Genomic DNA, 26,238 nt, shown 5'->3' with positions numbered 1-26,238 from the left:
ACTCCCCTGGCCTATAGGTGCTTGAGAGATGGTTTCTCCTGTCTCGGGACGATTGCATCGGGCCCCACTTCCTCCGAGGCTCTTCTCAATTTTTTTTTCCCTCCCCACTGTGCATCTGGCTCTAATTCCTTTCCTGGGTCCCATTTGGTGGTTACCACTTATGTTCTAAAACGCGCCATTAGGCATCTGATGTATGGTGTGTTCAGTGGGTGACCGTGCTGGTGCTCCAAGCCGTTCGAGGAAATGAAGAGGCTACCACCGTCTGCCGTGAGCACCGCCTGCTGACAGTGGCTGCCAGTCGGTCCCCTGGGGGGTCTGTGGGCCCAGATGGGGGAGGACAGACTGTCCCCCCAGCCTCACAGGTCCCCCCAGGGACATGAGCCCTGGAGTGAGCAGGTCTGGCTAAAGCACCTGTCTCCACATTTAGCTAAGCGTCCGTTTGTTTACCTGGAGCCCATTTATTACACACCCACTGTGTACCAGGCGAGATGAGGGTGCCTTTCCTGCCCTGTGGAGTTCACTGTGTATGACTCCAGGCCCGATCCAAACAAGCTTAGGGTCTGAGGTGGGGTCATAGCTGTAGCCAAGTGGGTCTGGGGTCCATGGGGGCTGCCAAGGGGAGACTGTGTCCTGTCAACGTGGACACACAGCTCTCCAGCACCAGGTACCTCTACAGCAACAGCAATGAACTGGGGCGTGGAGAGCCCCAGCAGTTACTCCTAGAAATTGCTTGGGATCCCTCTAGAATCCTGGGATGTTATCAATGAAAGAGTTCTCATAGATTTTTTTTTCCTGCCCTTTAAGCCAGGCTGACCCATTCAGACACCCCTCCCTTCGCCATCCCTAAGATGTGGCCTCCAGTGGTAGCTGGTGAATGAGACAGGCCTTCAAGCCCATCCCTTTCTCCCCACGGGAGCCTGTCTTTCCTTGGGCTCATCTCCCCCTTTTAAGTAGTAATAACCCTAATGAGCATGGCTGTCTAGATGCCAGGCACCCAAGCTCATTTAATCCTATGAGGTAGGTCCCGCCTCCCATTTTCCAGATGAGAAAACTGAGGCTCATAGAGGTTGAGTGTCTTGCTCAGGTTAAAACATCTAGTCAGCAGTGGCATATGGCTCAGAGCCTGAAAACTCAAGACTGCTTTCCACACCTGCAGTTCCTCTTCTTGACTTGGATCCTTTCCTCACTCCACGCCCCTCCCCCCAAGTCTAGCGGCCTTCCTAGACACCTTGGGTATTTTAGCCCCAGCATCTCCCACTGTCTGGAATGAGGGTCTCTGGCTCCAGTTCATGGCTCTGGAGGATCCAGCTCTCCTCCAGACCCTCTGCCAGGACAGGACAGGCTTGCCCAACACCCCCACTCAGGGAGGAGAAGGATGAGGATCCTGACCAAGGTTATCTGGTTCAGGCCCCTGCTCCTGGAATACCCTCCTGGGTGGCGGTGTTGAGGATGCACAGAGTATTTGCATAAACACTTCTAGCGACAGGGAGCTCACTGTCTCCCAACACAGCCCATTAGATTCATCTCTGTTCAATAATGAACATATATCAGCTTTTAATTATGAAAAAATTTTAAACATATACAAAGTAAACAAGATAGTATAAGGAACCCCATGTGCCCACCATCCAGATCCAACAATATTAACTTTTTTTTTTTTTTTTTTTTTTTGCGGTACGCAGGCCTCTCACTGTTGTGGCCTCTCCTGTTGTGGAGCACAGGCTCCGGACGCGCAGGCTCAGCAGCCATGGCTCACGGGCCCAGCCGCTCCGCGGCATGTGGGATCTTCCCAGACCGGGGCACGAACCCGTGTCCCCTGCATCAGCAGGCGGACTCTCAACCACTGCGCCACCAGGGAAGCCCCAATATTAACATTCTGACATTCTTTTTTCCTCTGTTCCTCTGTTCACCGCTATCCCTCGCTTAAGGACAATGATGATGATAATGATGATTTAACATTTCCTATTGTTGTTGTAAAATTTATGTATACTGAAATGCACCTATCTTACCTGTATTGTTTTGACAAATAGATACACTTGTGTAACCCATAGCCTTAGGATATAGAATATGTCCATCTCCCCAGAAAGATTACTGTGGCATATTTTAATTGTTAAGTTCTTTCCCTACATCCAACCCAGATCTTGGCACTATTCTCCATGGCAGTACAGAATAAGTCTCTTCTCTCTTCCAAATGATATCCCCTCAAATATTTACAGATAGCTGTCATGATCCTCCTTAAGTCTGCTCTTTTTCCATTTTAAATACCCCCACTTCCTCCAGCCATTTCTTCTTTGTTCTCAGAAGACAGGGGAACTGGCTGCTGACATTGATAAAAGGGAACCCTGATTTCACCCTCATCAAATCTCTCCCCAGCCCATCCAACCTGAAGTCGTGAGCTCAGGCAGAGGTCTTGGCCACTTGCTTAAGTCCCTGCTTTGAAGAAAGCTGGCTCACGGGGGGAGCCGCACAGGAGTCCTAGCTTTATACAGTTTTTGATCAGCTACTGTTGTGTGCAAATTTCTTTCTTTATAAAACAAATTGCACCATTATTCTTTCAGTCATCCTCTTTGAAGTTGATCATTCAACAAACTTCTACTGAGTACCTATGCTAAGCTAGGCTCTGCATAGAGCCCTTGGATAAATAGGTAAGACATAGTCTCAGAGTTTGGGGATGGAGCAAAAATAGACAAATAAATGAAAGCATTAATTTATTCAGCATTCATTGGTTTTCTGCTAAGTCCCTAAAACTAGGGCGGATACAGGGAATATGGTAGCTAGAGGATGCTCACCCCTGCAGAGACTTGCAGGGGTGACAGCTGACAGCTCTCCCTGAAGCTTACAGGGGTGGAGAGGAGGAAATTAACTGGATATTTTCAAGGTAGAACCTATAGGACTTAAACATGCAGAGAGCTGCTGACCTGCCCCCCTCAATTCTCTGATTTGGTGGAACAGCGTTGTAGAATTTCAGTTGAATTTTGGGGACATAGCAAAGGCTCATGCTGTTAATCAGTGACGCCCCTGGGCCATCCTGGAGAGCCTCAAGCCATCGCTCTGCCATGTCTAGGAAACAGTTGGCACTCATGTGGTTTCACGTCCTGACTTGTAATTAGTCTAATTTATACTCAGACATGTTAGAACATGCTCAGGTGCAAATCCTAGATTTTGCCCCATTGCTGAGAAATATTAACCTGGATTTCTTTTTGTCACTGTTACATAGTGGGATACAGAAAGCCCAGGTTTCTTAATCGGACAAAAGGGTGGAGCTCCTGGCTCTACTCTGACTTGCTGCATGACCTTGGGCCAGTCGTTTGACCTCCCATGGATTCTGTTTCTTCTTCTCTAACAGTGGGAATAAATAGTAGGGTTCCTGGGTGGTTTGAATGGGAACGTGCGTTTAAGCTCCTGGCATGGCATCTGACATTTAGCAGGCATTCCGTCTCAATTATCCCTCTAGAGAAGATCTGAAGCTATTACCAGGGACCTCTAAAAGCACTCACCAAACAGATGCTTACCCCCCTCACACCCCAGAAGAACAGACAGTTGACAGGGCTGGAGAGACAGCAAAGCCTATTAAGGAACTTACATTTGATCTTCCAAAAAGCTCTTCAGACCTCACTTGGGGTTGGTACAGACATCATTAATTTTGGTCCCCAGGGCATCTCTGTGAGGCAGGTGCAGCCAGTCCACTTGACACATGAGAAAGCAGACTGACGGAACCAGAAGCTGGAAGTGCCTGGACTTCATTCCCATCTGACCCTGAGAGGTGTTATTATCGCCATTCTTCAGATGGAGGAATCAGAAGGTCAGAGAAGATAAGTCACTGGCCCAAGGTCACATGGCTCAGGACTGGTAGAACTGGGATCCCCACCTGGATCTGTGTCAGTAAAAAAGCCTGTGATCTTTCACTTCTCTGCGATGCCTCTTGCAAGTAACTCACCCTCTCTGAGCCTCAGTTTCTTCATCTGTGAATGGGACAGTAGTGTCTATTTTGCAAGCTTGTGAGAACAGCCTGTCATGCCACTTTCATCATGAATGTCTTTCTTCCGATCTTCATCTGACTTTGTCTGGAGCAGGGCCCAGACGAGGGTGAGGCAAGCGAGGCACCTGGGGTGCAAAATTTAAGGAGGCGCTCACTCTCAGCCCCCGGAAGTGAGTGGCTCCTTAAATTCCGTGCCCTAGGCACCTCACCTACCTCATCCTAGTCCAGGCTCTGATTTGGAGGTGAGGAGATGCGATGGGCTTGGTGGGGGAGTGTGGAGAGGATGGGAAAGATTGGGGTAGGGGCTTCCCTGGTGGCGCAGTGGTTGAGAGTCCGCCTGCCGATGCAGGGGACACGGGTTCGTGCCCCGGTCTGGGAAGATCCCACATGCTGCGGAGCGGCTGGGCCCGTGAGCCATGGCTGCTGAGCCTGCGTGTCCGGAGCCTGTGCTCCACAACGGGAGAGGCCACAACAGTGAGAGGCCCGCGTACCGCAAAAAAAAAAAAAAAAAAAAAAAAAAAAGATTGGGGTAGGTCATGCTGATATCAAAGCAGTAGCTGAAAACTGGCCCTCTGAAAATGTAGAAAAGCTCAACAGGACCGAAGGGTTAGAACAAATACTACACAAGCGGACTTTGCTTCATGTTCATTGTTCCTCAGGAGCTGCGTTCTGTAAACTGATGTGTGGGAATCAAGGATGGCCTTACAGCTGCTCTGTCGCCTTGATGATCTGAAGCCGTTTTTCCTCCATTTCTACCCTGACAGCTAAGGGGAGTGTCCATGTCTTATTTATCTTTGTATTCCCAGGACCTCACAGAGTATTTGACATGTGATAGTTGCTCATTAGATGTTGAATGAACTAAAATTCTTTGTCTTTCATTCTGAAAGCCCCTAATCATCTCAGGTCCTTTGGTCCTTTGATCCTAAGTCAAGGAACTGTGGGACCATGAAAATTATAGTTGCCTGGGAGTCTAGTCCACCAGTCTGAAACAGAAAAACATAGGGGTGGTCAAGAAATATTAGCCCAACGTTAAAAGCTTATAAATGGCAGAATTGGTATTTGGTTCCCAAGCTTATGCTTGCTCCACCAGAGTGCAGGGGCCAAGTCTAAGCAATTTTTTTAATATACAAAGTCCTACCTCTGCCTGTGTCACCAACTAGAGTCCCTTCTGCCTAAATCCCCAAAACTGTGGCCCTCAAGTTGCCCTGCTTAAAACTTCCCCAACTATCAGGCATTGCCCTTAACTACAGAAACACTGGCACCATCGGCAGAACTTACATTCTTCCAGCGCAAGGAGGGTAAATAGGATTCAACTCACTTGCCAACTCTAATAGTGGCAGCCAGAATTACTGGGCTGAAAAAAAACTGTGAGACTCAGGGAAAGAGTGCTGTGATCCATTAGTTATGTCTGCTGTGGACCTCGGAAGGAGAGTGGTATTGTGCATGCTGTGTATCTGCCAGCTGGTCTTAATTCCACACTTCAGGAAAGCAATCTGATTAAACTGCCCTCTGCACTCATGAATCTGTGATGCCTTTAAACATTCATAATTCAAGCTTTGCTACTGAGATTACATGCTACTCAACCTCCAAGACCAGCCATGGGGAAGAACTAGAAGACAATGACATCCTCTGAGCAGTTCCCGGAGAAGCTGAAATATGTTTTTGTTTTTTGGGGTTTTTTTTGCGGTACGCGGGCCTCTCACTGCTGTGGCCTCTCCCGTTGCGGAGCACAGGCTCCGGACACGCAGGCCCAGCGGCCATGGCTCACGGGCCCAGCCGCTCCGCGGCATGTGGGATCTTCCCGGACCGGGGCACGAGCCCGTGTCCCCTGCATGGGCAGGCGGACCCTCAACCACTGCGCCACCAGGGAAGCCCCCTGAAATACGTTTTTAATGAGAAAACATGAGATCAGTAAGAAAGTGATATGAGGATTTTCGTGCCCTGTGGGTTGTTACCTGTTTGACCTTTTCTTGACCAGCTTTTAGAATCAGCTTACCTTGGGATTGTTTTCAGCCCTGGCATTAATTGGAACATCTGCTTTACTTCTGTTAACATCATAAACCATCATTTGGTTTTTACCCGTGCATTGTTTTCCATGCAACCCTATAGAATAATGTGAAATTAACCAGGAACAAAATAGAACACATTTCTGATCCCCACCTTTCCCCTCCCCCATCCCACACCTGCTCAAAGAAGGGCGATTCCCAGAAGGTGTGTAGTAAGGCAGGTGCAAGGAATGACATGTGTCTTATCTCAGGGTGGGTCATCCAGGTATAAAACACTCACAGTGGGATGGGAGGCCCACCCAAGCCCCCTGGGATAGGTGCTGGGAAGGTGGGGGAAAGGTGAGGTTCAGCTGAGCAGCCAGGCTGATACACACTTCTTATAGAGGAATACCCAAGGAATGTTCCAGAAGGGATCTGGGCATGGCCACAGGAAAACCAAATGGGCACATATTCCTGTTACAAAGTCCAGCAGACAGCAATTAGAAGAGGGCACAGGGCTGTAGTCACAGGATCAGGCAAGCAGCTGTAAAAAGAACTCCTAACAGGACCAGGAACCCAGAAATCACAGCGGGTAGGAGCTGAGATTTCAGAACTTGGGTGCAGAAGCCCTACGACAAACAATTATCTTAACTAATGTTACTAGGTAGGTACCCTCTGCCGGGCACTCCCCGTCCATTATCTCGTGAGTAATCAGAACGTAGACTAAGATGTGCCCCGCTGTGGGGCTCTGCACCCTGGAAGGGCCGAATGTGGCAGAACTCAGGGCTACATCCCGGTGCATCCGGGTGGCTGCACCTTGAACACAGCCCTGCCTCCAGTCGCCTCTGCCTGGGAGCTGGCGCACGCTGGGGCATCAGGAATCGTGTCAGCAGGGTTAGAAGGAAGGAATGGGGGCAGCAGAGGGACGTGGTACCGGGCTGTGGACGGTTTGTGCCCGCTCTTTCTCCTTCACTTTTTCTGAGCCTCTGCCCTCCTCGAAGGCAGGGAACCCCTCCTGAGTCCTGCTCCCCACATCTGAGGACAGCCAAGGGGATGGTCTTTGCAGTGAGCCTTGGCTTGCTAGAAATGGGCTGTTTTTCTTAACCCACCTGCCTTGGCCCGGTATCCCTAAGTTGGGCTCGGTGACCTGCTGGCAGTGTGCAGATCAGAGAGCCAGGCTTGGGGGGTTGGCGGGGGGTCCACTGAGACTGACACTGGTTTCCTCAGAGAGAACCACATGCCAGCTCTTCTCAGTCACTGCATGTGTGTCTTAGTGATCGTCAACTAGCTGACAGCTCAGCTCCACTATCCACTGTGCACAACGGCTGGCACATAGTAGGTGTTCAGCCGAGATAACCTGACTCCAAAGACTTCCACAAATCCTGCCCACCTCTTAGTAGAGCCCATCACTGTCTACCTGGGTAGGGGTTGGGGAGGGGTGTTTGGTTCCGGAAGCAGAAGAGAGCTGGAGTGATAGGCTGGTAGGCAGGGCTCAGCGGGCACCACTGGCCTTCCTGACATCAGCATGGCCCTGTTAAGACCAGGAGCCAACCTAAAGGATTTTTCTCAGCGTGCCAAGTACCACTGGTTTCAGCCGCCCTGTCCCTGAGAGAATTCTGTATCAGTCCCCGAAGTACCTGGTACCACCCAGGATCATTCTGCAGAGCCACCCTCCCTACTAGGTGGTCCCTAAAGAGTTGATTCATGTCTGCATCCCCAACGCCCGGGGAGGTGCTGGAACACAAGAGATGTTCTGTAGATGTTCACCGAACAACTGAACGGATGAGCCACAAATGTGGTCCCAGATGGAACAACATCTCAGATTCCGTGTCTACAGGCAAATAACAGCTCTTTCACCTCCGCTGCTCCTTCAGGGCTTAGACAGGATCCAGGCCACAGACAAGAATGTTCTCTGCCCGGCCCGAGGATTTGTGTTTCTGTGAAGTGCTTTCAGACCCATGACAGCCTTTTGGATGTTTACGACAGTTCTATCGGAAGTTATTCTTACCAGCATTTCGAGGATGAGAGATCAAGGTTCAAGAGGAAATGACTTCCCCAAATCAGGGCAGAGCCAGCATTGGAAGCTGGGGCTGCCTCGTTCCCAATTCCATGCTTGACTTTTTTCTTGCGCCCAGACACCTGCCCATGAAGTGCCTACTACGTGCCAGGTACGGGACCAGGCACTGGGAATCCAGAGGTGAAAACGACGCAGCCTGTACTGCCCACAGGAGACAGGCAGTGGAGGACCCCAGCAGAAAGAGCAACCAAGCCATCCTTGAGTCCCCTTGGAAACTTCCATCATGCCCAGACTCCCCTCCCCCGACCTGCCAAGCTGCAGTCGAACTTGAAAGGCTTCTAGCTCCCCACATCCCACTTCATGACCCCAGGTCAGGCCCAATTTGGGGTGCTCACATGAGGTGCCAGGAGGGATTCATCGGCGGGGGTCTCCATTTCAAATGACCCTCCAGGTGCCTTCCAGTTGCCCCTGTGCCTCTGTGAGCCGTCCTCCTAGAGAACATTTGCTCACAAAATGTGTGACTTGAAGGACAGCCCTCAGAGTCACCCGTCGTTCCCCTCTGTGCTGTTTCCCCAGCTCACAGATTTGCAGTCACCTGATGCTCTTTTCATCTGCGTGGGGCTCACACATCTCTTCCCACGTGGTCTGAAGCTCTCTGGACAGTTGCCCAGCAGAAAAGGCCCAGGCTGTGCTTCAGGCTTGGAAGGAGGAGACAGGCGGGCTTCTTAGTGAAACTGGCACAACAAATGTCACATCCCGGCAGATGGGTGCAGGGGCCTGGAGGAGGGGGATGGCAGTACCCTAGTATACGCTCAAAGAATTCTAAGGGTTCTTTGAGCGACCCATACCTATAAAGGGAAAAGTCAGGCGAACCACTCTCTAGCTGTAGGACCTTGGATGAGGTATTCAGCCTCACAGAGCCTCAATTTCTCATCTGCACATTGGGGAGAATAACACCTACGTCTGTGGGCTGTGTGAGCCTTAAAATATAGAAGGTGTTTAAGCAATCAGCACCGTGCCTGCCTCGTGGTAAATGCCCAGTGACTGTACATTCTTCTTTCCCCTTCAAAAAGGAGCCCGAAAAAGAATGATATTAATGATGTCCTAAAAGAGACGGGTCGGGAAGCGGGGAGAAGTGTTTGCCAAAGGGCCACTTTCCCCTCATCTCCTTCATTCCCAAGGACCACAACAGCCATGCGGAGGTGCTTTCATGGGTATCCATGAAATGGATGAAATCGCCTCTTTAATCTCATTGTCGGGAAAAAGCAGAGTCATGCAACAGTCCTTGGAACATGATAGGTGGTCAAAAATTCCTGTTGCAAGAAGAGATGAATAAGCAAGGAGGTTTCTTAACGAGATGCCATCCTTGCCTTCAAAGAGCTGACTGTCTATGGCCGCCTCCTCACGCACACATCCCTCTTCCATATTTCATTTTCAAAAATGTTCCTTGCAACTTCAGAAAACAAAAGACAGCTTCATTTTGTTTACTGGAAGCCTGGTAACCCATTTGACAGACTGTCTCACTTCCCAATGTGTGAAATGTGTTGGAGGAGTTTGACAGAGAAAAACAGAGCAGATGAAACAGTGGGCTTCAGCATGTCCATTATTTTGAAAGCAGCCTAATGAGAAATTTCAGCAACTCGCTGGGAGGAAAGTTCATTCAACTCAAGACTGAGCTTTAGAGGCCTTCTGGAGCAGCACAATTTCATTTCCTTCAAGTGTAATAAGCAAGAAAAGACAAGGAACCCACTGCTTAGGAGAAGCCCTAAAGGTCAGGATTAATGAAGGGTTGGAAGGTTTGAAGCTTGCAGGCCCAGTTGTGTGCTAGTAAGTGGATATTTCAACAGTCCTTAAGGGAGCTTATACATAATTTATTTTCTTAAGTAGGTACATGGTGTTGAAATGTTGTTTGCACTACTAATTGGACCAGAAAACTGTGTCTTCATGGGTATCTGCCGTTCCTAACCTTTCCCAGCAAGGGCTCCACATTGCATTTCCCAGACTCTGTAAGGCGGGGTGCCCCAACAGGTCATACCGAGCCTAGAGGCTGGCACCCAGGCCAGCTGGAGTTGCCAGTCTTTCTTATTGCTGGATGCAGTACCCCGGGAAGGGAAGCTTAGCCATAATCTCCAACCCCTGGCATGTGCAAACAGAAAGCTTTAGAGGAAGAGCACAGACCCAAGCCCAGGTCTCAGGTCTGCTCCCAAACTCCCAAACTGTGTGACCTGGGGCAGGACACTTCACCTCTCTGAGCCTTAGACTCTCCACATGCAAATTGAGACATTTGGGCGGGAAGATTTTGGGCAAAGATGACTTTCACCCTGGAATCTCTACTTACCATCTCTGTGACGTGGTTCAGCCTCTCTGGGCCTCAGTTCCCTTATCTGTAAGATGGGGGTGATAATACCAAACTCATAGGGCTGCTGCAAAAATTAGTGACAACAGATAAAATGTGAATGGTGCTCCAGAGAGGGTAGCAAAGCCAGTCTGTGACATCGGGGCTATTCTTAGAGCTACTGGAAGGCAGTGAGACCCTCTCCCCATCCCCACATCCAGGTTTCTTTTATCTAGAACGTGCCAACTATGAACAATTATATGCCAACAAATTGAATAACCTAGAAGAAATGGACACGTTTCTAGAAACATATGGCCCACCAAAACTGAATCAAAAAGAAATAGATCATTTGAACAGACCAATCACTAGAAGTGAAATCGAATCTGTAGTTTAAAAAAAAAAAAAAAAAGCTCCCTGTAAACAAAAGTCCAGGGCCAGAGGGCTTCACTGGGGAATTCTACCAAACATACAAAGAACTTATACTGATCCTTCTCAAACTCTTCCAAAAGATTGAAGAGGAGGGAACACTCCCAGAGTCATTCTATGAAGCCACCATCACCCTGATACCAAAACCAAACAAAGACACTGCCAAAAAAGAAAATTACAGGCTAGAATGTGCCAGCTTCAGACTGGCGGTGGCTATCCACTCTACCAGTAACTGGTCACAATTCAGTTGTTGGAATCCAAATGTAGATTTTCAAAGTGGATTGTGTGCATCAAAGAATGTCCCTTTCCTACAGAACTCCATGGCCCCAGTGATCTCATTGGCTGCCCTGGGCTTTCAGCAACAGGCTTAACATTCTTAAGGAATAAGCAGTTAGTGGCACATGGCAGTTTCCATCCCCTATAACTACTTCAAGATGAGCTTAGTATCGTGCGGACATAAGCAGAGAGGACAGGACTCCTCAACCCCGCCCCCATTCTTCAATTTATGACTGACCTCCCCCGTAACCCAAATAATTTCTCTCTCTTTTGCTGAAAAGGACCTAGTATGGATCCATAACTCGTAAAGATGTCTATTATGTAATCTTCCAAACAAATCCACTTGCATTCTCTCATTTAGGCATTACAACCACGTGGCAAGATTATCTTGCTCAATTTTCAGATGAAGAAACTGGAGTTGGGAAAAGTAAATGCCATGTTCAAGGCCACGGACTTGACAGAGAATGAGAAATCTGCTTTGATACCTTCTTGTCTGGCTCGAAATTTCAGTGTTCCTTCCTTGGAACTTCCTTGGTGGTAAAGTCACACCCATGAGTCCCAGCTCTACTACCTACCTCTTCACTAAGTCTCAGTCTTCCCAACTGTAAAATGGGCACGTGATAATAAGATGCCTCCCCATCAGGGTAGTTGAGACCATAATTAGGAATGCTATAACTCCTATGAACATGCCAAGCAGGGGCCAGCACAGAGTAGAGGCTCAGGAACTGTTAGTTTTCTTCCCTCCAACTTCACGGGGCCATTGAGAAAGTTGAAGCTGCACACGTGCCATCTCTGAACTGTAACACACGGTACCGGTGTGAGCAATGAAACTGATGGTCGTGGGGCCCATCTTTATCTCAGGCTTCCCCCACAACCGCCCCATCACTCATGGAGATCCAGGTTTGAAACATGCACCATCAATTCTTACAAACTGATTCAACTAAGGACAATTCTAGACTTAGCAACTTTGCAAATCCAGCCCTGCTATCCGCGACGGGGCTGTCGGCACTTACCGGGAGAGCAGAGAAGCGCCTTGGAGAATGGCAGGTCTGAAGAAGCAGCAGGCTCAGCCTAAAAGTCTAGACTTAAATAAATTGTATTTTCTGGCTGGCGGCGATAAGGCGTAAATTTGAAGTGCATGTTACACTTACACGTCATTATGCATCGAAATGGGGAAGGAGAGCGGCATCTTGTCCCAAATTTGTAGCAGAACTGCACTGTGTGTACATAGCTCTCAGGCCTTTGATGTTGAGCAGAGAGGAAAATGATCCTCTCCGAAAAGCCCAGGCAGGAGCGGCTGAGAAGGAGGCCAGCAGAGAAGTGCCGTCAGCATGAGCCCGCCTGTCTCTGAGCCCCTTCTCCTGCCCCTGCAAAGGTAAACTGTCTTTCCTCTAATAAATGCCTTCATGGAGAAGCAAGCAAAAATGCTTAGGAACAATCAGTTAGGAAGCTGAGAAGGCCAGAGCAGAGAAAGAGAGGGAAGGGGGTGGGACAAGATGTCAGCATGAGCTCCTGCCAGAACCAGCAAGGCTGGCCAGCACCAAAGGGCGCCTCCCAGAGGTGGGCAACAACTTGCAAGCCCATTCATTCATTCATTCCACAAAACAGACACAGCCCCCGCCCCCTCCAACAAACAATCGCATGAATCACCATCTAGTCACACGCTTTGATGTGTGCTATAAAGGAAAATACTGGGAGTGTGGGGTTATAAAACAAGAAGCAGTAGCAGGGCTTATACTGTCCCCATAATACTTACACATAATAGGAGCTCATGCGTATGAATAGTGATTGGCTGATGGAAAAAACAAGGCAGAGAGCAGCGGCGTATGGCTCAGAAACATCCCAATGACAATGTCAACGTGCTCAGAAAGATCGCATGTGTTAGAATCAGACAGACATGGCTTTGAATCTCAGCTTCTCTGCTTAATAGCTGTGTGACCTTAGGCAAGTCGCTTAACCTCTCTGGGCTGTGGTTTCTTCCTCTGCATAATGGGAGGAAGAACACCCACCCGTGTTTACTGTTGCATGTGAGAGCTGCCGTGGTGAAAGAGCAAGGGGAACAGTGAGGAGGGATGTCCTATAACTTGGTCCAGGAGCACGGGAAGGCTTCTTGGAGGAGGAGATGCATCAATCCAGTCTTGGGGAACAGAGGCTGCCCAGGCAGAGAACTAGATGTTGTCCAGGCAGAAGGAGGAATGAGAGGAGTTACAGGCGGCAGCAGCAGCAACTAGAAAACCGCAAGTACTACGTGAACCAGCAGGACACATCCAGAGGTGCTGCAAGTTGCTTGATCTGGCTCCACCCACCCACTCACTCACATTCATTCATTCACTCATTCATTCATTCATCCACTTGACATATATTTCTGGAGCACCCCCAGGTGCCAGGCCCCGTGCTAGATTCCTCGATGTACATGCAGAGGTAGTCCCTGAACCCGTGGAGCTTCTCTTCTAGTGGATTCTCGTGGACTCCGATGGGAAGAGGAGGATAGGGCAGGCAGAGAGCATCATAGAAAAGTCAGTGTGGAGGGAGGGCCTGGACCTTACTGTAAGGGGGATGGGCAGTCCTGGTGGATTTTAAGCACAGGCTTAATATAATAGGTTTGCATTTCTGAAAGAGTGAGCCACCGTGAACTTAGAGGATGGGCTGGAGAAAGTTGTCTGGAATCCGGGAGCCTAGCTAGGAAACTGCAGCAGCCCAGGCAAGAAATGATGGGGGTCCTGAGATAAAGCAGTGCAGAAGAGAGAAGGCAAAATTCAAGTCGGATGTAGAGACAGTGTTGACGAGCCCTGCCGGCTAATTGCATGTGGGGGTGAGGAAGAGGAGGCGTGGACAGCCACTCTGAGGGTCTGGCTTGAGCCCCTAGGCAGGTGGCAGTGCTATTCCCCGGGACATGGTGTACAGGAGAACCATCCAGTGGGGCACAGAGGCTGAGGAAGATTTGATCCCACGGGGACATGCTGAGTGTCGGGGATCCATGGGTCCCCCTGAGGTCACGCTTAGCAGGCAGTGGGATCAGTGTGTCTGGAACCCAAGAGAGAGCTTGGGGCTGGAGGCGCAGATTAGAGGGTCAAGAGGATACAGATAATGCTGGTCACTTGAAAGGCACGTTACTGCCCAGGGCTGGGGGGGTGGTCTACAGAGGGAGAAAAGAGCAGATCCCACTGCAGCCAAAGCCAAAGGGTGTCCAGATGTGTTCTTTGATGCCAGAACCCCACTTGGCAAAAGTCAGGCCATTAGCCAGGAGTGAGGAATCATTGTCCCCAGGAGGGTTGATTGTGACGGGCCGTGGGGACTCTAGCCTGCTGTTGGATTTCTGGGGTCTCCCCAGTCTCTGGAGCCCAGTCTGAAGTCACCCATGTGCTTCTCTCTCTCTCTCTTCTCTCCTTCAGGTGTTTACAAAATATGGGAAGTGTTACATGTTTAACTCAGGCGAGGATGGCAAACCTCTGCTTACAACAGTCAAGGGGGGGACAGGCAACGGGCTGGAGATCATGCTGGACATTCAGCAGGATGAGTACCTGCCCATCTGGGGAGAGACAGGTGAGCTGGGCCAGGGACTGGGGCAGTGGGTGATGGTGGAGGGGTGCGGACTCTGGAAGACGTTTGCCGCGGGTGGGCTGTCTTGGCCCACCTGGCCAAGGACTGCTCTCCGTCAGGGGGTTCGTGACATGACAGTCAATGGGAAGGATGTCCCTGGTGTGGACTGCGATGATGCCCTGGGTCACCTTGGATTTCACTAGGTGGGAGAGAGCAGATGATGGGACTAACGGAAAGGGAAGGCAGGGGGGATGGGAGGAGGCATGGAGGAAGGTTGGAAGTGACAAGTATGGATGGGGAGGTAGGTGGCTTGGTTTCAGGAGAAGAGGAAGGGAGGAACCAGCCCCTTCCTCTTCCACCATCTTGAATATCCCAACCCAGCTACCAGGCCCAAGGGAAAGGAAGGCAGACTCCTCCCACTGAGGGAAGGTGGAGAGGCTGCTGGAGAGCTGAAGGGCACAGCCACAGGGGCCTGGCCCCACGGCTGCCCGTGTGTACAGTCCCCAAAGCTTATTCCATGCATCCAATTATGCATTTATTTATTCAGCAAACTATTCATTAGCCACGTATGCTATCTCAGGCTTTGCACAAAAGTAAGGACATTAAATTGAAAAAGACCAAGCCCTTGATCACAGCCTAGAGGAGGAGACACAGAATCCAGTGGGACGTGAGGGTCCCCTGTGCTGCGGCAGGACGGCAGCCTTCGCCTGGGAGGAGGGAGTGTTCAGGGAAAACAGGGGGTACTTGCACAGGGTCTTGAGATTATCCTGGATTATACAGGTGGGTCCTCATAAGAGGGGTGCAGGAAGGTCAGACAGAGAAGGCAGCGTGATGACGGAAGCGGAGGTTGGAGTGATGCGGCCAGTAAGCCTAGGGATGCTGACCGCCTCTAGAGTCTCAGCAGGTGGAGAGAGTAAAAAGGTGCCCAGGCGTGGGACGCTGGATGCCAAGGAGACCCAAAGTGAGATTAACGCTGGGTTCAGGGCGAAACGGGGGGAAGGGGGAGAGGGTCTAGAGATGGGCCTGGGAGGGGCCACGAAGAGGGATGAAGGGAGAGAAGATTCCAGCAGGACAGAGGCTTGGGCCCTCAGGTTGGCGCTGAGGAGCGTGTGGAGGCCAAGCAGGCTGGCCCTCACTTCTTGCGGTCCCCACCCCGTGATTCCTGCAGCCGATCCCCCCAGCCCCCATCCTGAGGTCTGGCCCTCACCAGGCCCAGGCCCACCAGGCTTCTGAGGGCAGCGAAGGCCTCCCCACCCCCGGACGACTACCCACAAACCCCGAGCTCTCCCTCCTCCACCGCACCGGCCCTCCCGCGGCTCTTGTCTGAGCATCCCACGGGGGGCGGGGGGTGAGCAGGGCCACTCACCTCGCGTTGTGCTCAGTCCTCCTGCTGTTGCAGCTGAGCGGCAAAAGGGCGCCACGCGACTCGTTCCAGCACCATCTCTGGCAGCTCACCTCAGGCTCCAGGCCCTCCGAGCCCAGTCTGACCCCGGTTGAGCAGACGCTTCGTTGATCCCGTCCACTTTCCTGAATTCGGTATCCCTTGTCCCCCCTCCAGCAATGGGGGAGACGGTCCCTCTGGGACCGTAATCGTCCTCCCTCCTGGCCTCCCCCTCACTGCAGCCCCGCGTGCTAGGAAGGGCCCCTCATCCCCGTTTGCCAGGGAAGGAGGCTGAGGTTCGGTGACTTCACCCAGGCCAGCCAGCCAGGCCTCCTGAATCCCTACCTCCAGGCTTCCTCTATGGTACCTTTCTTCAGGCTGATACGTCACCATGCACGAGCATCTCTTGGAGACTCTGGTCACCTTAAAGCTGCTCGTTTCCTGGGCTGGTTGGGGGGGGTGAGCCTCACGTGGGTGGGAGTGAGGTCTACACACCTGCTGAAGGATGAGCGGTGGGCTCTGGCAGGTGAGGGATGCTGGTCCACAAGGCCACCTAAGGAGGCACGGCCACATCCTGCTGTTTGCTCATTGCTCCCAAGGGCTGGGGGCACGGCCAAGCCTCTCACCACCACAGTCCTCGGTGGGGAGGAGCCTTCCTGACCTGCCAAGCCGTGTGGCTCCACAGATGCCATCTTGCCTCCTTTACGTTCCCACTTCCTCTCAATCCCCAGGCAAAGGAGCCTGGGTCCTTAGAGGGGATATTTGGGTGATGATGGAGAAGAAAGAAATTGAAAGTTGGTTGCTGAGGGAGTGGCCACAGACAACTTGATGACAGAGGCAGAGGAAAGTGGCTTTACAGAGTCAGACCGAAGATCAAGCCCCAGGCCTGCCTTTATCAGCCGATCAGATGAGAGCGGTGTGCACACTGTAAACAGTGGAAGGTTGATAATGGCAACCAGTAGATGGGAGGATGGTCAAACCCATCCCAGAGGCAGAGACTGTGCCAAATACCTCATACCTACACAAGGGTCCTGGGGCACCTTATCATCTGGATGTCTCATTCTCAAAGCAGAGCCTTTGGCACATTCTTGCTTCACCTCTCAGAAATTTAAGCAAGCAGTGAGGGAGCCACGCCTCCAGGTGTAACTCTGACCTAGAGGATGGACCTTTGGTGCCAACGAGTGAATTAGGAAAAGGCACCCTCTTTGGGTGAGCCCAACCCTATGGACTCAGGCTTAGCGAGTAGAAAGTCACTATGAAATTTACCAAAAGTGTCCTTTCCTCCGGGCTGACAGTGCCTCCTTGGTCAAACATCCTTGTGCGAGGCAGCCTGGAAATATGCCATTTTAAAAAAGGCAGGCTCAGTCACACATGGACCTTGACAGTATGCCCCCAAATCAGCCCTATGGACTGTTAGCAGTTTCAGATGTTACATGTTACAGGAATAGAAAGGATCTGGGGAACCCTGGTTAGGCAAAGTTAAACACGTTCATTCATGACAGGAATTCTTTAATACACTACATTATAAATCTCCAAGATAGGCATATTGCATACACCATTTATTTGCCCAATGCTTTTGACCGTGGAAAACCTTCTTTTTCATGGAGGAGCTCACAAAATAGAAAAAGGACAGAAAAGCTGTCCTCGACTACAGAAGTGCAGATTTCATGACCAACGTTTTTCTAAAGGAAATTAAATTGAAGGCGGGTGGGAGGTTGTTAAAAATGAAACTCTGTGTAGATGCCTCTGAGTAACTTCAAAGATAAAAGAAATAAGCAGTGGGTTATCTAGGCTGCAAATGAGAAAAACCAGATTCAAACAAGCCTGGGCATAAAAGGAATTGTATTGCCCGTGGAATCCAAGGCAAACTTCAACAACCCAGCAGCAGGAAGGCAAGGGTGCGGCATCAGAAACAACTGGAACCAAGGGCAGGAGATTCCTCGATCTCTCACCCCTTCTCTCACCTCTCCTCTTTCTAAACTGCTTTCTTCTCTCTCGCTAGAGACAGGCTTTTTCCACACATATATCTTTTCACACATGGTTCCCAGTAGATATATATTTTACACATCCTGCCACCAGCGAGAGACTATTCTGGTTCTCTCACTGGTATCCTATTTAAAAAGAACAACAACAACAAAAAAAAAAAAACAGGGAAGGGACTCATTGGTCCAGCCAGTCAGGTGCCCACCCCTGGACCAATCAGTGAGCGGGAGCGTGTTCATGGAAGGACATGGGAGCCCTGAGGGAGCTGGGTTCCCGAGACTGTCCCGAGAATGGCCCTGCTGGGGAAAGAAGGGGCGAGGGTGGGGATGGGTTACATCTGAGAGAACCAGAATTGGTGTGCAGGGAGCCCTCTAGTGAGCTTGCATTCTAAATAGACAGGCTCAAATTTTATTTCCTTCATTCATGCCGATGTAGAATACACTTTGTAATCAAGTAAACTCTGCCTTGATGTCCCCAAGTTCTAATATTGTGGGAAAATGAACTTGACATTATAGTTTTGAGCGAAGGAATTATTCTGAGAGTCAATGCTCTAATAGAGGTCAATGTCTTGCCCCATATTATCTCCCCAGCCTCATCCCCTTTACTCTGTCCCCTTGTTCACTTGGCAGTAACGACTCTGGCTTCCCTGTAACTCCTTGTACACTCCAGGAAAGCTTACCTTCAAGCATCTGCATTCTCCTTTCCTTCTGCCTAGGATTCCCTGCTCGGACCCACATGGCTTATTGCTTCACCTCCATTGAGTCTTTGCTCAGACGTCACCTACCCTGACTACCCTATTGAAAATTGTACCCCCGCCCCACTCCTCACCCCTCCTTATCTGTTCTGCTTGTCCTTTGTTCCATGTCGTGTGTCACCTTCGAGGATACCATCCTCCTCTATTGAAACACATGCTCCAAGAGATAGGGATCTTAGACTGTCTGGCTCACTGACACATACCAGGACAATAAATATTTGTTGACATATCTGTTGAGAGAGAGAAAAGATTGCTGTGTTTTTCACACTGACGGGGCCAGGCTGAGGGAGAAACTAATATTAACGAGTAGCTACTAGGTGCCGTGAACATTCTATCCCATGAATCCTCCAAGTGACCCTCCTAGCGAGGTGTTATCCCCACTGAAAAATAAAGAAACTAGAGCCCAGAGAAGTTGAGGAAGCTCCCCAAGAACACACACTTCACTAAGTGGTTGAACCAAGCTGAAAGCCCACATAGGGACCCAAAAGCGATTCTCCTTCCACTATATTCCTTTAATGTTCAAAATGTGATTGTAAAGGCACTGCCATGAAAATAGCTCAGAAAAAAAAAGTTCCAGTGACATCTTTGGAGACAGAATGGCATATAATGATAGGTCTGTTGCTGTTCTCCTTTTCTATTTTTTCCTCTTTTTTTTTTTTCCATAGCAGAGTCCTTGTATTGAACAAAAGCTTTAGCACAGCTCCAATATATAAAGCAGATAAAGGTAGAGCTGCTCTGGTCCAGCTGGAGATGGGGCCCCCAGTTTTATTTCTCCATACTCACTGTGGCCGACCCTGAGACATTCCTGGAGGAACCCTAGGACTCCAAGGAACCCAGCTTGAAAACCACTGAGTGGGCAACTGATGTTATTGGGAATGAAAAGCGCCCATTGGTCCTATGGTTGTGTACATCCCAGAGACCAGCTCTACATCCCTCCCCCTTCTCCTGGCATAGTGAAAGGAGTCCACGACGTGCCCGCTGAGCTCCAAAGCTTCAGGGAAATTGACAGTCTAGATTTCTGGTTGGATACAGTGGAATGAACATAAGTATGTATGGAGGCTCCCTCCCCAAACTTCCCCTAAATTGCAATCAAGGATTTTTTTTTTTTTTAAGAGTATATGGGCCTCCCTGGTGGCGCAGTGGTTGAGAGTCCGCCTGCCGATGCAGGGGATACGGGTTCGTGCCCCGGTCTGGGAGGATCCCATATGCCACGGAGCGGCTGGGCCCGTGAGCCATGGCCGCTGAGCCTGCACATCCGGAGCCTGTGCTCCGCAACGGGAGAGACCACAACAGTGAGAGGCCCGCGTACCGCAAAAAAAAAAAAAAGAGTATAAACCCACGAGGACGAAGAAGATGGGTGAGAAGACAATAGTAGATGTCAGCAAATTTTGGGAAAATGGAGAGCAGATGGTAACTGACTGGGCAGACAAGGCTGAAGGATCAGGCTCTGCACACAGGGAAACCAGTAGAAGTCAAACAATTCTCACCATACATGCCCCCCTCCTCCCAGAAAGTATCAGGGATTGGAGGCATCAGATACTGTTGACAACAGGGTTGAGAGGTGTGGGTAAAACTAGGAGGATTAGTTAAAAGTCTGTAAAAGGAGCTGTTAAGTCCCCCAGATATCCTCCCATGGCCCAAAGCAGCCAAATATCTCTCTGCACCCCAGCAAAAGATAAGATTGAAATAGACAGGCTCCGGGCTGGGGGAAACCAGTCAAAGCTGAGGGCATGGGTGAAGTGCTGTACAGAAAACAGGGAGATAAGGTGAAATTCTGCTCACTGAGTAGTGAGACCCCCAGCCAGACTAATCTACCTCACCCACCCCCAACCAGAGATCTGGGGAATCCCTTCCAGGAGACACTGACAAGCTCAATAGAAAAGATTCACGGAGAATGACAATCAGGATAACCCACACAAACCTAGTTAGATCAGCCTAGGGTGAAGTCCCCTGGTAAGTCTTCCCACACACAAGGAAGACTGTCCAGGCTTGAAGTACCAGTTGGGCTTCCCTCGTGGCACAGTGGTTAAGAATCCACCTGCAAATGCAGGGGACACAGGTTTGAGCCCTGGTCCAGGAAGATCCCACATGCGGTGGAGCAGCTAAGCCCACGCGTCACAACTACTGAAGCCTGTGCACCTAGAGCCCGTGCTCCACAACAAAAGAAGCCACTGCAATGAGAAGCCCGCGCACCACAACGAAGAGTAACCCCGGCTCTCCACAGCTAGAGAAAGCCCGCACACAGCAACAAAGACCCAATGCAGCCAAAAATAAATAAATAAACTTTTAAAAACTAATAAGTACCTCTTAACTATGAATGGAGAGTCAACAAGCCAAGCATTTGAGGGGAGCCACTAACAGGAAAGGAACCAAAACCAAACAAAAAAGAAACTTTGAGGAAATAGAGATAATGGTTAATGGCAAAAAGCTCTAGAGCCCGGGTTCAAATCCAGCTATACAACTTACTAGCTATGTGACCTTGGACAAGTTACTTAACCTCTCTGAGCCTCAGTTCCATCACCTCTAAAATGAGAATAATATTAGTATCTACTCTTCAAGGTTGTTAGGAAGATTGAAATGAGTTAATATTTTTGAAATACTTACAAAAGTGCCTGAATAATATTAGGCACTACGTATGTGTTTGATAAATAAAAAATAAGTGTGGGAAGCAGAAGGAAACATCAAACTATTTTAATTAAAATTCTCAAGAGATAAGAGATAATATGAATAATGCATACATAAGCACCAGCTATTAAAATAGGATGCTATTAAAAAGTAACATTCAAAGAAAAAGTTTTTTTTTAAAAACCTCCTGGAAATTAAAAATATTATTGCAACCATTTTTTTAAACCCACAGAAGCTTTGGAATTTAGGAAATTGCCTGAAAAGTAAAACAAAAAGACAAACAGATGGAAGATGGGAGAGAAAAAAATATGAACATGAGAGGATAAATCCAGAAAGTCCAACATCCTACAACTAGGAGTTATAGAATAACAAAAGTGAGAGAGTCGAGAAGAGGATGTTGCCAAAGAAATAAAATAAGAAAAATTCCCAACTGACCCACATGATTTTCTATATTAAATGAATTCAGTAAGTCCTGTAATAAGTGGCAAAAGAACCAGACCAAGATGCATCCTTGTGAAATTCGGCCTCATAGAGATAAAGAGAAAGTTTTAAAAGGTTCTGGAGAGAAAAAAAACAGTCACATACCTAGGATCTAGAATCAGAATAGACTTCTCCACAGGGGTAATTGAAGCCAGAAGACAATGGCAGAATGCCTTCACATTTGGGGCAGGGACCAAGGGGGGGTGGGAATCTTTCTTGTCTAAGATAGAACTCTATATCCAGCAATCTACAAATGAAGTATGAGGGTAGAATTTGGTTTCAAATATATTCATGTATATATATAATATATTCCTATATATACATATATATGATAGCATTTAAGTTCTACTCTCAGCAAATTTCAATTATATGCTACAGTGTTATCAACTATAGTCACCATGTTTTACATTAAATCCTCTCACCTTATTGATCTTTTTTTTTAACATCTTTATTGGAGTATAATTGCTTTACAATGGTGTGTTAGTTTCTGCTGTATAACAAAGTGAATCAGCCATACATATACCTACATCCCCATATCTCCTCCCTCTTGCATCTCCCTCCCACCCTCGCTACCCCACCCCTCTAGGTGGACACAAAGCACCGAGCTGATCTCCCTATGCCATGCGAACTTATTGATCTTATAACTGAAAGTTTGTACACTTTTACTAACCTCTCCATTTCCCCCACTCCCAGTACTGGCAACCGCTTTTCTGCTCTTTCTATGAGTTTGCCCTTTTTTTTTTTTTTTTCCATTTCTGCTATAGGTACAAGCCAAACAAACCAAAAAACAAAAAGGAAAAAAATAGGAAAAACAAAATAGTTTCACAAGGAGGAGATCAAAAACATTATACACAATAAGGCTGGGGTGTGGGCAATACTCACATAGTCATACTTATGTAAAAGCTGGATACTGACTTAACCAAAATATCATCTAAGCCTCTATAGGAGGGTGAAAGGCAATGGAATATGCTAGGATACTTCATACAAGAAATCTACACCCTTAGCTCCCATGGTAGAAATTCAGTAGGTAATATTTAAAAATTTTAAAAGCCAAGAAATAACTGTCAAGCAATTGATGTCCATGAAAATGTGAAAGTCAGTACCAGAAGAAACAGCTCAAACCAATGAGAGTGGTAGCCTCTGAGGAGTGGGACTCGGTGGGTAGGGAGAGGTGGAACAGTACCATTTGGCTTTTTAAATGATGTACATGTACTGCTTTGACAAAAATTAAAATTAAATTAAAAAATGATCAGAAAATTTCCACGTAGCTGGAAGGTCTAAGCAGCTCTCAAGGGTAGCACGGTTCCCAGCCCCCATCACAAATGGGACACAGCAAGAGGGATACGGTTGGTTGCTATGGTTTCCCCAACACCTCTGCTTCCAGGAAAGACTCTTGTCCTAGTGCCTGGTACCAAGGGCCTCCCCAGAGGGAGAAGTGCCGGCTCTGGACTGAATTCTGCGAGTCTGGAGCACAGGAACGTGCTGTGTGTGGCTGGCTGCGATTCTGAGCTCACTCTCACAGTGGGCCTTCGTACTGGAGAGGTGGTCTCCTCAGGTGCCAAGGAATCTGGAGAAATGATGCCATAAGTCAGAAGCACCGCTGGAGGCAGGCATCCATTAATTTGCCAGGAAGAAGCCTGACTTCTGTCATTCTGAGAATGCTTAATGCACATGCTAAGTGCTGTGCAGAAAATATATGTGCTTCAGTTAAAACTCCCGGCCCAGTAGGCAGTGGTCTGAGGGGACCATCTAGGAGGTGGATGAAACAGACCCACCTCAGAGCTCATGTCTTCCTATCCAATAAATTGCCAAGAGCACCTACTATGTGCCAGGCACTCAGGGATACAGATGTAGGGCCCAGTCCAGGTTTTCAAAGTGTTCACTATCTAGGAACCATCTCGAGGCCTCCTTTTATGTGCGAGATGGAAATTCATTGATCCAATAGCTCTCACGTTAAATGCCTTAAGGAATGGCAGGCATTTGCAGTCTGCTTGGGAGACATGTAAACAATTATATGTCATCAAGTGCTATGAAGGATAGAGGAAAGCTGGGGTGCAAAGGAGGGGGATAATCAGTTCTGGAAGGGAGGGAAAAGGTATCTCGGGGGGTGGGTAGGTGGCTCACAGGGGAGATGACCATCGGGCCTACTCTCAGGCCTGTTTGCCAGGTAGCTGGGCAGTATATGGGAGTCAGAGGAGGGTGTGGGTCATAAGGAGGTGAGATGCCAGGCAGAGGGGGCGGAATCGGGAGCAAAGGCCAAGGACAGGCCCAGGTGTCCTGGGGTGGCTGGATCCAAGGGTGAGACCTCGGGCTGGAGAGGTAGGCAGAGGCCAGATAACCACAGGCCTGGTACGCTCTATCCCAGCATAGATGTTCTCCTGTGCGTCCTGCCACCCAAAGTGTGGGCCTCCCACCAGCAGCACTGGCATCCCCTGGGAGCTCATCAGAAATGCAAAACCTCAGACTCCACACCAAATCTGCCTGGTAACAGGATCCCCAGTGACTCACATTCAAGTATGAGAAGCTCTGATCTAGACCACTGTTTCCCACCCTTTGGAAATACGAGGATGACTTTTTTTTGTTTTCTGGTTTTGTTTTTTTGTTGTTGTTTTGTTTTGTTTTGTTTTGTTTGCGGTACGCGGGCCTCTCACTGTTGTGGCTTCTCCCGTTGCGGAGCACAGGCTCTGGACGCTCAGGCTCAGCGGCCATGGCTCACGGGCCCAGCCGCTCCACGGCATGTGGGATCCTCCCGGACCGGGGCACGAACCCGTGTCCCCTGCATCGGCAGGCGGATTCTCAACCACTGCGTCATCAGGGAAGCCCAAGGATGACTTTTTAACATCAGAATATTTCTCAGACATCACCCCCACTTGAATGCTCTCATGCTTTTCACATTTATTTATTGAAAAAATATTCAATATCAGGAAGTTGCTATGAATTCAGTAATGCTTTGAATGAGTTTGAATTCTGTAGACACATCACAATCTACACACAGGATCTGTTCAGCAATCTGGTTATACCTAAGTTCTGCTGTCAGTGTGTGTCAACAATTTTTATCAGTAGAATCTTAAACATCCACCCACTTCCCCTATAGTTTTGGAGACATGGCACTTTCTCCTGCATGTCGGTTGCCCACCCAGACTTATCAGCTCTCTTAGCAAGTAATTTATAATCTCTGAGCCTCAATGAACTAAGGAAACTCATTATTTAAAGGATCCTTGGAATAAATCTTTGTGTAATGAGCCTAGACCCAGCTCCACACTCAGCGCCTTCACTAATGTATGTTTTGTAAACGTTTTGTTTCATAGAAGTGCGTTTAGTGTGACCACACTTCTCTGTTGCATAACCAAGACCTAACGTTAACTATCTCCTGTGCCAACATGGGCACATTACTCTCCAGTATAGAAGGCACATCGCCTGCCTACTGTCCTTTGATCCTCACACACTCTTGTGATGTAGACAGGGCACTGCTAAACATTGAACAGATGAACCCACTTAACAGATGTGGTAAAGCAAGTCTCCAAGATGCTGAGTGACTTTCCTACCATCTCATGTTTAAGTACTGGAACTAGGACTTGATTCCATAGCTTCTGATTTGGTCCCTGGTTCTTTCTGCCAAGAGCTAGTGTTCCTTAAAAATGAAGAAAAAGAAAAGGAAAAAAAAAAGGTTGCTTTGGATAACACTCAGTTCAACAGAGGGTAACAGGTTATAGGGTCTTTAAAATGCTAGTGTGTTTGAGGCTCTGCCAGAGGGGGCTGGGATTTGCAGCCTTCACCCAACTTTTGTGGCCGCTTGATAACACCTCCTGGGTCATGAGCCATTGGTGAGAACACTTTGCTACCTCAGGCTGTCGCCCTGAACAGACATAATTGCATCCCATCCAGCAGGGGACACAGCGTTGATCTTTCTTCCTCCAGAAGCCCAGCTCACCTCAAAATGTCACCCAGGAGCAATCAAGCATGAGGGTTGCCATCTCCGTGATGGGTTCGGATTTTCTCACCTGGGATGCTGCTTAACTGGGCCTGTCTGTGAGGGGTAGGGCAGAGAGGGAGGACAAGAGATGCCTTGTCCATTTGTAGCTAGGCAGCAAGTTGTGGATTCTTCGTGCTGTCTTTAGAAAAATCAACCTTTTCTGACTTGATGTAAGTGCTGAATGGCCACGTCTAATTTTTTTAATCTGTTTTTCAGGAAATTAAAATGAGATGCAGTGAGGTTAGAGACTTGTGTGTGGTCCCCAGCTCGTAGAATTTTAGAGCTCAAAGTAACCTGAGAGATCAGCCATCCTTTGCAAGGCTCAGAGAGGCAATATAACTTGCCTGAGGTCACACAGCTATTAAGGGGTAGGGCTGGGAGTCAAACCCAGCTCTCTGTGACCTCAGAGCCAATGTTTTCTTTTATATACTTCCTGTTCTTCTTTCCAGGGCCCCACCTTGGGCCTCTTTGGATTCATGCCATGGAT

At 48.8% G+C, this 26,238-nt stretch overlaps 1 protein-coding gene across 2 annotated transcripts in view; it reads left to right on the top strand.

Moving 5' to 3' along the window:
* The window catches only part of ASIC2 (acid sensing ion channel subunit 2), a gene marked incomplete at both ends in the record, with an annotated part of 990,230 nt that overhangs the window by 900,182 nt on the left and 63,810 nt on the right, over positions 1 to 26,238 (top strand). For both annotated transcript variants that reach the window (XM_079725475.1, XM_079725474.1), the window contains one exon: positions 14,408 to 14,558. In XM_079725475.1, coding sequence (XP_079581601.1) covers positions 14,408 to 14,558 — 151 coding nt within the window. The remainder of the gene's footprint in view (positions 1 to 14,407; positions 14,559 to 26,238) is intronic.

The sequence above is a fragment of the Hyperoodon ampullatus genome (assembly GCF_949752795.1).
Source record: "Hyperoodon ampullatus genome assembly, chromosome: 19".
In the NCBI taxonomy this organism is placed as follows: Eukaryota; Metazoa; Chordata; class Mammalia; order Artiodactyla; family Ziphiidae; genus Hyperoodon; species Hyperoodon ampullatus.
Note: the sequence above shows the minus strand (reverse complement) of the source record. Positions and strands in the feature narration are given on the sequence as shown.